This window comes from Rhinolophus ferrumequinum, chromosome 14 (genome assembly GCF_004115265.2).
Source record: "Rhinolophus ferrumequinum isolate MPI-CBG mRhiFer1 chromosome 14, mRhiFer1_v1.p, whole genome shotgun sequence".
NCBI lineage: Eukaryota > Metazoa > Chordata > Mammalia > Chiroptera > Rhinolophidae > Rhinolophus > Rhinolophus ferrumequinum.
Genome location: NC_046297.1, coordinates 9,954,687 through 9,966,671, shown reverse-complemented (window position 1 = coordinate 9,966,671; position 11,985 = coordinate 9,954,687). Strand labels below are relative to the sequence as shown.

Genomic DNA, 11,985 nt, shown 5'->3' with positions numbered 1-11,985 from the left:
TCCTTGGGGTCATGAAGGAAAGAACACGAGAATCAGGGAGAAAGGGAAAACAAATCAACAGAAGCACCTTGAAAAGATCAGTGACGAGGCATGCGACTGATTCACAGTTTGTACTGGACGTCAAAAGAAAAAGGGTGTATATGATGGAGGGAGGCATTTTTGCACATCTCAAAAAACTAGATGCAATGAACGGTTCACACAACAACCACTGGTGTGACTATACAGATTTCACATTTATTATGATCGTTGGCAAACAACACAGAAACAACACGTTATCATAACATAAGGTCTGTTAGTTTGAGCCTCAACACAAAGTGACATCAGGTGTGCTGGGAGTAGCAAGAAGGGTGGGGCCGTTTATTGCAGTCAGAACAGAGCACACAGGGGTCCACCCATGGGGTCTTCCAACACACACACACACACACACACACACACACACACACACACACGATGCCAAATGGTAGAACCCAATCTAATGATTAACTGTGTAATGCATTACATGTTATATATCTAATCATCAAGCAGGAATCCAGTATTGACATTTGTATTCTAGCTTAACAGTTACATTTATTACTCCTTATCATTAAAAATGTGTGTTGTAGCAAATTACTTTCTACCCATTAAATAAAGAGAGGTAAAGTCCAACGTGAACATACCAGCAAGGATCTTCTCAATACATAGTGACTGGCAGAAAATATGAATCGAAAGAAAGAGTTTACTTTTACAGGGGATGTAGGAACCAGGGTTTTACGTGTAGTGAAACAGAATCAGATTTCTGCTTTTCCTCACCCTTTCCAAATTGGAAATTAGACCCAGCGCATACAAGTGTACATTTGTGTTTAATATACAAGACATATATACACAGGAAGCCCTGCTGGGTTAGGCCACTACTGCTAAGAGGCTAAGGGTACTGAGCGTTTGCCCTTACTGCTCTCAGCACAGAATTCCACTTGCTGTTCCTTTGTTCTAACTGCTCTTTTTTATACCTGTCCTGAAAAGAACTGTGGTTATCTTCATCCTCTGTCTCCGAGATGATTTCCATCTTCTGAATGATGAGCTTAATAAGCTCATGCTGCTTTTCCAGAAGAGAAGTCAGATCCTTCAGCCTAAGAGGACACAGACGATTCATGAATTTATTTTCCGTTATTCTTTTAGCCCCTCTGAGTGCAGAAAGACCTCGGTGCTAGCTGTGTTCTGTATCAGATGAACCGTGCTCTGGTTACACTACCTCAGGGGCAGTCAGAGTCCTTCTAAGGAGTAGATAGTTTTAAAGTTGAAGTGATTTTCCTACGGTTACGCTGTCGGTTCAGGGCTGGGTTATTTTTGTTCTTATTCTGAAGATTAAAACACTGCTGCACAGAAAGGTTAAGTGGTCATACCATTAGCAAATAGTTGAGTATTTGCCCTGAACTCAGGTAAATAAGCCCAAAAGACCTCACTCTCACCCACTGTATACTGCATAGCTTCTCTGGGGATCCTCAAAAACTTTCAGGGCTTTGATGTGTGAATTCACCTGGCTCATGAGAAATGCAGCTTAAAGTACTGATTGGCAAACAGCAAATTTTTGTTATTGGGTCTGAAAAATTCTCTCATGATTCTCAGCCTCTGAGCCACATCAGTCAGTTACAGCACGCCTTGAACCATGAGATAAATAACGCAAATATACAGTATAACCTTATACGATGCATCATTGTTGAAGAGTTTTAAGTTTCCCACATATAGATACAAAGAAAAAAATACATACCGGTATTTCTGCTTCAATATTTCTACCTCTAAAGATGTATCGACATTTGGTATTTCTTGCCTTGCTTCTTGGGTGCAAAAGATATAATAAAATATACTCTATGGGATAAAAGAGGAACAGTTACTCAAGTTAACCTCAGTTCAGGAAGTATTTCTTGAACACATGCTATATATAGTTCAGTGACTGAGCCAGGCAGACTCGCACAAATATTTTAAGACACAGCCCTCGTGTAGCTCACGGCCTGGTGAGAGAAACAGACATGGAAAGAGCTATATAACGAAATCACACATATTACCATAGAGGAAAGCACAAGATGTATAAATAATATAGGAGGAGGGCACTGGAGTGGAGGATTGTTTAGGAAAAGTTTTAACCACGGCATTTAATATTCTCTCACGAAAATGTCCATCGTAAGTGGTGGTATTTCATACAGGATTAGTTGGTATTTCCCTAAAACTGTTCTGCACCATTAACCAACACAACTGAATTATACATGGGGACATTTCTGAAATGCTATTTTAATGTATTTCTTAAATTCTGCATCTTTAAACCATTGGTGGACTGGAGAGGATCCAGGGCAGATGCAAAATGACCAGGAATGAGGGAATCCTAGGAGTCTGGGCAAGAGAAGACGAACTTGGGACTGACTGGAGCTGAAGGGAAAGGAAAGGGTGGGGTGATGCCACGCCTGACAGCCTGCACGGGCAAGTGAATGCTGTGCCTGCCGTTAACTGTGGAGAAGGATGGGGCTTTTTCCCTCTTGCCCTGTGGGGGATGTCGGGAGGGGTTGACACAAGGGAGGAGGGAAGATCATGAGCTTATTTCGAACAAGCTGAATTTGAGGAAACTTTGAGACACACCAGTGAAGGTGGCAAACAGACAAGGGCCTGGAACTCAGAGCTCTAGGCCAGAGAAATCAATTGCTGAGTTTCTGTGTTGGGATGGTAACCGTAACCATGGATATGAGTGAAATCAGATAGGGAGAGAGTGTAGAGTCAAATTAAAGCCTAGGCTGATACACAGATTGGCTTTCCCATTATAATGCAATGGCTTGGCTTAGTCTTTGTGTGTTTTCTATGTGTGTGTGTGTGTGTGTGTGTGTGTGAGTGTGAATATGTTCATGTTTGTTCTGCATATGAAAGGACACTCACATACATCTGAATATGTATGTAAATGACATGTGATTAGGAAACACAGGTGTACCTGCCCTGTAAACACAATGCTTAAAAATGGTCCAGCTGGTCTACCCACCCTTCTGCTCTCACGGGAACCTGGTACAAATTTAACACTAGAGCTGAGGATGACCCATGTAGGAGAAGACAAAGGCCTCGCTTTGCACTTCCCATCACTTTCACAGCCTGAGTTGATCATGCACTTTATTTTTAAAGCACGATTATTTGTTTCCAACAGGCAGAGCAACTCAGAGTCTATAAAAGGGCATCCAGGGATAATGCGGTGAATGAACGCCAAGCAGTGTCACCTTATTTATGTCCGTATTTCTTACACGTACTTACTAATAACCCTCTCCTGTATCTGCGTCTGTTGGGATACACGATGATGGATTTCTGATCCACTTTGCGTAGAAACCAGAGTGGCAGCTTCTTCTCTAAGTTGGTGTGAAGTTCCACCTAACATGCATTTTGGATTTACAGATAGGAATCATTAGTTAGCATCTGGAATTCTTACATGGCACAGAAGCAATTGTCAGTACCACCAGCTGGAAACCTACTCCTGTGTCCTGATTTTCGCACGAGCAGCCAGGCTGCCAGGTTCCTTCGCCCCTAGTTCCTGGTCTTCATCCCTCCCTCTCAGCTCATCTACTGACAAGACGGGCTGGCTACCTGGCCGGCCACATGGTAACATGAAAAGAGGCTCAGGCCTCTTGCTCAATTGCTCAATTACTCTGCTGAGATGGTTGTAGGAAACGTTGGTCATGTTTGCTTCTCTGACTGCAGCAAGCACAGAAGCGCTTAGCCCTGAGAGAGCGCCCATGTTCAACAGCCGTTCTCAGACACCAGCGCTCTCATCTGCGAATAATGAGGAAGGTGCTCCTTTCCATCAGTTTTAAGGAAACGGGACTTACCTGCATAGCAATCCTCTTCAACAGTGCGTGCTTCTGCACCTCTGCAATGTCCCCAACTGCCAAGCCGATCTGAAGGACAACACAGCGTTGAATCACTGGTTTCATGGCTGCCCTAAAGATGCACGTGAGTTCTCTCTGGCTGTGATGGGAGAGCAGGTATGGAATGTACACGTAGGGCCTCGAAACACTTTTTTCTGTGGAAACGCCTTACAGAAAACTGCAAAGCCCAGGTACCTTTGTAACAATGATGGCCGCCTTGGTGCCATTAAGGTAATCTTAAGTGTTATCGTGAAAAGTTAAGACATACCAATTAATCTGAAATTCATTGTAATTTAAAGTAAAAATTTGTTCTTTTTGGAGAGGACGGGGTGATGGGACATCAAATGCAGTTGGTAGACCCTGCAGTGTGGTTGAGAACTCCACGGGTTGAACATCTGGGAGATGTAGGAATTAATATCTTACATATGTGTAGCAGGAAAAGGCACACTTTTTAGAGGTGGGTAAGGCTCTGGTTGGAAAAAAAAAAGTCTAGAAATCCATGGCTCGATAGAATTAGGAGAGGGGAAGGTGTCAGCTCAGTTCTCCTCAATCCAAATGGAATCAGCTCACATTCACTCACTCTTTCATTATTTGTTAGACACTCAGTACCTGTCTGTGCCGAACCAGCCCCCTGCTTGCTGCAGCCCAAGAGGAAAAGCCAGTCCCAGCTGTCAAGGAGCTCAAAGCCAAGTAAGCTGCACGAGAGAAGGACTCTATCCGTCCAGGTCACCACCATATACCCAGGGCTGAGAACAGTACAGGGCACATAGTAGGCACACAGAAGGGCTGCTGAATGAATGAACAGTGAGAGAGTATATTCTAGGGTGTGCAAACTAACTAGCACTGAGAACCATATAGAGTCAGCAAGTAGGTTTTTGGAAGGATAATGTGTTTTTGCTTCTTAATCTGCAAGCCTTGAGACAGGCCTTCTCTCTAGATCAGCCCCCATCAAAGCCCACGGTCTTGTAACTGTGCTTCATACATCAGATACTTGCCCGGGGCTCTGAAGACATCTGAGCCTGTGAGTCACAGACTTATAGCTTGTGAGTCATCTGCGCTTGTGAGTCTAATTATAATTTGTCAATAATATAAGTTAATAATATCAATCAAATACTATTACTATTTAATAGCAGCCATCATTTATTGACTGTATATAGTGTTTGAAGTGCTTTGTCTTAGCTCATTTCATCCTCACAATAACCTAGGAAGTAGGCTTTATTATTATCTTTCTCTGATTTGTGTCCTCAAAACCAGGATCATGCAAAGAAGGGACACCGGATTCAGACTAGGGTGACTGGGGTGGGGAAACTGATTAGGAAAGTCTGTCCAGGAGAGATGACGCTGGAGCTGAATGCTGAAAGCTTAGAAAGATGGGCGGCTTCCCAGGAAAAGGGAGAGCAGAGCCCGGGAGGCAGGAAGGGAGGCCTGACACACCGAGAATGGGCATAGTATTTGGGTAAGTCCTGCGGACAATGAGCAGCTGCATAAGATCTGGGTGAGTTCCAGATCACAAGGACCCTTGCGTGCTGTGCTTGTGGGTTTAGACCGACTGAAGCTTTGGAAGCGTCATCGGAAAAAAACCTGAAAGGGCCACTGACGGGCCCAGCTTTTCATTATCAGAATATCACTGTGGTGACAATTTGCAGGAGGGATGAGACCGAGAAGTGAGATAAGATGGAGAGACTTCTGTCTCTGCAGCAGGGTGGATGGGAAACCATGAAGGCGCAAGCCATGGGGAAATGGGTGTAAGAGGCAAACGCTTATTGGAAGAACTGAGGAAAAAGAGGGTGGGTGCATGCAGACTATCTTCCATAGTCAGACTCAGAGAAAGTATATTGAGCATGTGCATGTACGAATCAATGAATAAGGAGAAGGCATGCCCTGTGATGCCAGCTAGGGCTCTCCATGGACCGGAGCTGCCCATGGCGGGAGCAAGTTCTCGGTGGAAGGGCGTGCTCATGTCTGCTGAGGGTGGTCAGCCGTTGGTCAAGAGGTGGCACCTGCACCAGAGGCTCTTCCCCACTTAAATCTCTGCTCCATGAGAAACTCAGGAGTAGAGATGAGCTCTCACTCCTTCACTCCGTGCAAGTGTCTGCCTAATCTTTGACCTCCCTCTTGACACCCCAAAGCAGCACGCACTACTCATCTCTCCTTCTTTATTCTGCTTTCGTAATTCTTCGTAGTATGTATCAACCCCAAGACATCGTGCTGCACGTTTATTTGTTTGCTGCTTAACTTCGTGACTAGTGGATACTCATGTGAGGACTGGGTGTCGATCTGTTTTGTTCACCACTGTTTTGTTCCCAGGACCTGGGTCAGGGTCTGGCATTTAGAAGATTCCTTTTTTTTTTTTTTTTTTAATAGGTTTTTTAGGTTTTTTTTTAAAAAAAAAAAAAAGGTTTTTTTTTTTAAAAAAAATAGTTTTGTTTTTTTTTAACATTTTTTAAATTAGTTCCAGGTGCACAAAACAGTGTCCCAGTTAGACATTTATCATTTATGTCCCTCACACGGTGACAATCCCCCTCCCCCCATGGATTTGCCAAGGGAACGCATCTTTGCATCCTCCAGGCCCCACGCTGTACCCGGCGCTCCCCAGGCACTCAATGAATGTTGACCGAATGAATTTTCTAGGTGTCCCTTTGCCCTTCGTGGAGGGAGATTAAGAAGGCTGAGGCAAATTATCGTAATTAAATGCCTCAACTGATCAACCAACAGGAAATGCGAGGATAAATTACTTACCAGTAAATTCATGAGGACAATTGGGACAAACATGGTGAAGATAATAAGTTGTGCAAAGGACAGAATTGGGTATGCCAGTTCATTTCTCAAAAAGGGTTCTAGGAAGGCATCACGATAATTAATATCTCCCAGCATCATGCTGAAGGTCTGGATGATAGAAAGCACCGGAGAGCTGAAAGCATCCTGAGGAAAGACAGGCAGGCAAAAATGACGTGCAAAGTGCATACAATGGGAAAATGTTTCCTGGAGAGTAAAATGATAAAAATCATAGTACAAATATTTTTTAAAGTCATAGCACTATCGCTACTAAAATACAGTGATAAGAGCTACTAGTAAACTGGTGGCACAGTCATAAAAAAGATCTTTTCTACACATATCACAAATCACCATGCACTATACATAAAGTTTCTGACCACGGAAAAAGTCGCTTAGTAGGATTCTACTGTTTCCTGCTGTAAGAATCGTTTGAATGTTAATACGTCAGGTAAAATGAACGTGTTCAAATGTGGTTGTGTTATTACTAATTTTCTACACCACTAAGATTTAAGTATAAATGTATGTTCCCCGGTAGTCACAGCAACAAAAGCAACCAGTGCCACAGCTGCCTCACCTGTATACTCAGGAGGACGTAAAAGCTGAGTCCGAAAGCCAAAAGCAGAAAGATAAACACGACGGTAGATCTCAACAGAGTCTTCATAATGACCTCCAACATAACGATGAAAATGCCACAGTTTTCAAATCTAGGGAAATTTGAAAAAGGAAAATATTTATTCACTTTTCTGGTCCAAGTGTATTTCGTTCAGTGTCAGTATTTCTCAGGCACTAGGCACGAGTCTTCACAGATCAGCTCACTGAGGCCAGTTGCTTTTAAAAGGGAGACATGAGACTCCCTTGTTGAGTCTGATGTCAAAGCTGTTTAGCAGCCTGCTTTGTTTCTTCTTCTTTTTTTCCCTTCTTGTTCATGTTTAATTGTTTTACGCCTTGACCACTGGACATTCCTTCAACCTGAGTAGAAGAGAGAAATCAGAGCTTCCCGGGATCAGAGAACGCTGCCATGTGCTTGACAGGGGCCTAGAGATGAGCTGTGTGGCCTTTGGTGGGGAGTGAGCTCAGACACCCCAAGGCCCCTGCCCCAGGGCACATCCAGGGTGCACATTCGCCATCCTCCCAGCTTCCCGAGCTTTCCTTTTTCTCCCCCAGCCACCTGCACTGTGAAAGGTTTGGGTAGAGGATGGGTGTCATCTGGCCGTGACCTTGTACTTTTCCTTCCGTAAAGACACTGCCGTAAAAGGGGAGTCACACGACTTTAAAGCTGAAAGGGACTTCTGAGGTCTTAGGAACTAAGTTCCCAGAGACACCCAGCAGTGGGCTAAGGTCACTGAAGAAAACAAAGCCAAGCAGTGTCACTGCCTGCATCTACCTGGAAGCCTCTTGACTCCAAGGCCACTGTCCTTGCCACCCTCTCAGGTCCTTTCCAGGAGGGGGGTTCACTGAGCTCACGATCCAGCAATGCAGACTGTACAGTGGGAAAGGCATGTCGCTGAGGTCGGAGAGACCCTGGTCAAATACCTCCATCTGACCTACTAGCTGAGACCTTGGCCAAGTTCCTTACCTCAGTGCTTCAGCTTCTTTTTTTACACACTGTGAGTAATCACGTTTCTCTCTTGTTATTATAAAGATTATGGGAAATAACTTATTCAGCTCAACAACTGTGGGAGGGAGGGGAGCTGAGCTCTTTCTTCCCCCTCTAGAATCCGTTGGGCTTTCTTCTTCTCTTCTGTCACTATTACTCCCCATACCTACCAGTTCATTTTGTTGGTTGTAATTTAAAGTAAATGCTTACTAAATAATACCAGGCAAAACAAGATTAGCCGATACTTTTATACCTGTTTACTCCCCCCATTTAATGTAGATTTGTCAAAAACCTGTGGTTCTTGTCCCAGGGTGATTTTGCCACCCAGAGGATAGTTGGCAATTTTCTGGAGACATTTTTTGTCACCTGGGTGAGGGATGGTTGCTACTGGCACCCAGTGGGCAGAGGCCAGGGATGCTGCTAAATGTTCTACAGTGCACAGGGCAGACCCCACCCCCACAACAAAGAAGTATCTGGCCCCAAATTTCAGTAGCGCCAAGGTGGAGAGAAACCCTGGTCTACACTCTTAACTCCAAACCTCCCTCCCCTTTTCCTTAATGGTATATAAAAGATATCTTCTCGGTCTAAAACAATTGGAAAAGGAATAAGCCAGTTGTATGTTTATGGTAGTTATAGTCTTCTTTTGAGATTAAACATGCCTATAGGATGCAGAATTCATCCCAGATGGTTTTACCTCTGAAGATAAAATAAGAAGTTCATCCAGTACAAGTAAATGGCAATCGCCCCACACTGCCACTGCACGTGAGCTGGTATACCCACGAACAAGGGGGACACGAAAATGATGCTCGCTGTGTAGATAATCCATTCAATTCCATTGCTGTGATCCAAAAAGTAATTCCTTTTCTGGGGTTGAAAAGAATGAAGAATTACTACGTGTAGAGACCAGGACTCTTACTTATACGTACATAACTAGTAACAGTATTTTTCTGGTGTGGCAGCTGGGGAGATGTTTAAGACCAAGGAGCCAGCCCTTGCCATCCCGGACTGAACTCAGAGCCCTGGGTATGTATCATTGTTGGAGGTGGCCCAGCCTCTTCTCTTGACCTGTCACTTTGAGAGTCTGATGCCTCAGTAAATTCTGAGTTTCTGGGTTTTCCTGTAGAGTCCACTCCATCTCAAGGGAGCTCCAGGGGGCCTGCAAGTAAGTCATTGCTTTCTGCCTGTATGTGGACATGCATATGGATTTCTCAGCATACAAAGGAACTAAAGCTGCTTCTGAAGAGGGCTGAGACCTGTGCTCAGACTCAATTACCATAATAGTGAGGTGTCATTTCCTATTCATAAAGATGTCATGTAAAGGAGACCATTTAACTATCCATTAGAAAATGGGGAGACCAGATCTGACAGCGAAATCATATAATTTTACAGTTCACAATCCGTAATTCTCATGTTTAGAAATGAAAATAATGGTAAGAGAGATTAAATAATATGTCCTAAACCATTTAACGTACAATGGGCCGACAGAGTCTAACTCAGAATTGTGACAATTACCTGAAAGTATATATATATAAAAGTACTTGCACTGTGTATATGAAACAAATGCACAGCACGATTACATCGGGCAAACACTCAGGTGCTCATACTACGTAACAAAGTCGATTTTCACTGAAAATGAGGGAGTGTATAAAAGGTATATATATTATTCAAAAATAACCAAAAATACCCCCAAATTCACAAAAACCATACCCCCAAAATGAAAAATAAGACTCAGAAATAAAAGAGTCATGCCATTTATCAACGAGAGCAAGGACGTGCAGGTAATTTACATAATTCTTGGGTCTGATCTGAACTCAGTTCACCCATTTAAAACAGTAGAGTATAAAGTAAAAATTATGTTATAAAAAGTTCCCAAATTGTATTATAACTTGAAATTTTATCCAGTAAAGAAAAGTATCCCTGTTAGGAAAGGAATTCAAAGAAAGACCCATTTGAAATGGAGTCTTGGGCCAAGTAAGCTCTCTCTTTTTTTTTATTAATTTTATCAAATTTATTGGGGGTGATATTGGTTAATAAAATTATTAAACACAGGTTTCAAGTGTACAATTCTATAAACAGTTACATTCTAAATGATCAAATTCAAAATCTAATTATTCTGTTAGCAAAATATTAAACCAATATCAGAGAAAACACAGAAAAGTCATTCTTAAGTTCATTTGTAACAAGGCAGACCTGTATGGCCTAGTAAAATGGCAGCATCTCTGCTTTAGATACTTCAAATAGACCAGCTAGCGCAGGGAGCACACCTAAAATCATGTGAATTCTACATTTTAAAAAGTTTATGCTTGGTATTTCCAATCTATGCATTTGTCAAAGTATGTGATTTTTATTCTGACATATATCGTTTCAATAATAGTTTAGCAATTTATGTTCTGCGTATTAAAATTTTTACAACTTCAGAGATATAAAATGTATTGTGTACCTGTTGGAAAATTTGGATCATTTCTTTGCAATATCCAAATAAACTTGATAAAAAAACTAAAATCATACAAACTTTTATAGGATAGGAATTCTGAAACAAACAAAAAAAAGTATAAGATAAACAGTTATGAGAACATACATTAAAACAGCATTGTAACTGCTTTATAATTTCCACAATTAAACATTTTGTTTTCCTTTTGCTTCATTTCTATGTACTGCCCAGATTTACTTTCAGCAGAAAATTACTATGGTGCTAATATGAAGACAACACATAGTCATTTCATAATGTCCTCATGAAGAGAGGCTCAAAAATCGCAGAATGAATTCTAAAGGTAAATGAATCCATAGACTTATCTAAAAAACTGTTTTACTGTGGTAAAATACATGTAATACACAATTTACCATTTTAAAAGTTTTACATTTTACGTGTACATTTTAAAATGTACAATTCTGTGGCATTGAGTTCATTCACAATGTTAGGCAACCGTCACCACCATCAGTTCCATAACTTCTTCATTACCCCAAACGGACCCCTGTACCACTAAGCATCACCCGCTCTCCCACAGTCCCTGGCAGCCACAAATCCACTTTATCCTTCAGCATTCAAGCTAGCATCTCATACATGTCAATTCCTGCTAAATTTATTTACAAACTCATTTATTGATCTATTTATTTATCTCCCCCCTCATTCAACAAAGGATTTTTGGAGAAATTGCTACTATATATGAATTCTGTAGGCTATTTATAATCAAAATCCTGGTATTTCAGATTTAGTATGGGGTTAGTATTCCTAAGGGGGGAAAAACATACTTTTGATAATGCTTTATTTTAAAAAATTGAAATGTGGACAATACCTTGGTGTCTAGTATTTCTGAATGATCGCTAGTTTCATTGATGATTCCAGTTGAGTTGAAAGCCATCCCTGGCTTTATATTGATAACAAGAAAGGTCATAGGGAGGAGACCAAGACAGTACGATCCTAGGTTCAGAAGATGGGCTCTAAACCCATAAGCTAACCTAACAAAAAAATAAGTAAACCAAAGTTGAGTGATTTCAACAAAAAATATTTCATTTAAATATTTCTGTAGAAAAAGTAGTTATGATCTCGCTCAGAAATCTATCCGATAAATCCACTGAATTTTAGAACCAAGATCTTCAAATTCACCTTTTTCATTTTCAAAACAGGAATCTCAACTTCCTAGTAAATCGTGACTTACTTAAAATCTCTCTTATTAATGGAAGAGCAGAGACATGAGCTCGTATCTTCTGACTTCAAATTGATTGATTGGTCCTCCCGGGAACACACCT

At 41.7% G+C, this 11,985-nt stretch overlaps 1 protein-coding gene across 2 annotated transcripts in view; it reads right to left on the bottom strand.

Moving 5' to 3' along the window:
- Positions 1 to 228: 228 nt before the first annotated feature.
- TRPA1 (transient receptor potential cation channel subfamily A member 1) overlaps positions 229 to 11,985 on the bottom strand; it is a 47,063-nt gene continuing 35,306 nt past the window's right edge. Inside the window, exons 19-27 of one of the 2 annotated variants that reach the window (XM_033126388.1) lie at positions 11,532 to 11,694; positions 10,679 to 10,768; positions 8,933 to 9,102; positions 7,216 to 7,345; positions 6,606 to 6,788; positions 3,828 to 3,896; positions 3,259 to 3,372; positions 1,745 to 1,842; positions 229 to 1,106 (exon numbers count right to left, since the gene is read on the bottom strand). In XM_033126388.1, the coding sequence (XP_032982279.1) occupies positions 902 to 1,106; positions 1,745 to 1,842; positions 3,259 to 3,372; positions 3,828 to 3,896; positions 6,606 to 6,788; positions 7,216 to 7,345; positions 8,933 to 9,102; positions 10,679 to 10,768; positions 11,532 to 11,694 (1,222 nt within the window). In that variant the 3' untranslated portion in view covers positions 229 to 901. Of the gene's footprint in view, positions 1,107 to 1,744; positions 1,843 to 3,254; positions 3,373 to 3,827; positions 3,897 to 6,605; positions 6,789 to 7,215; positions 7,346 to 8,932; positions 9,103 to 10,678; positions 10,769 to 11,531; positions 11,695 to 11,985 lie in introns of both variants that reach the window. The other variant, XM_033126389.1, reaches the window with a different exon arrangement.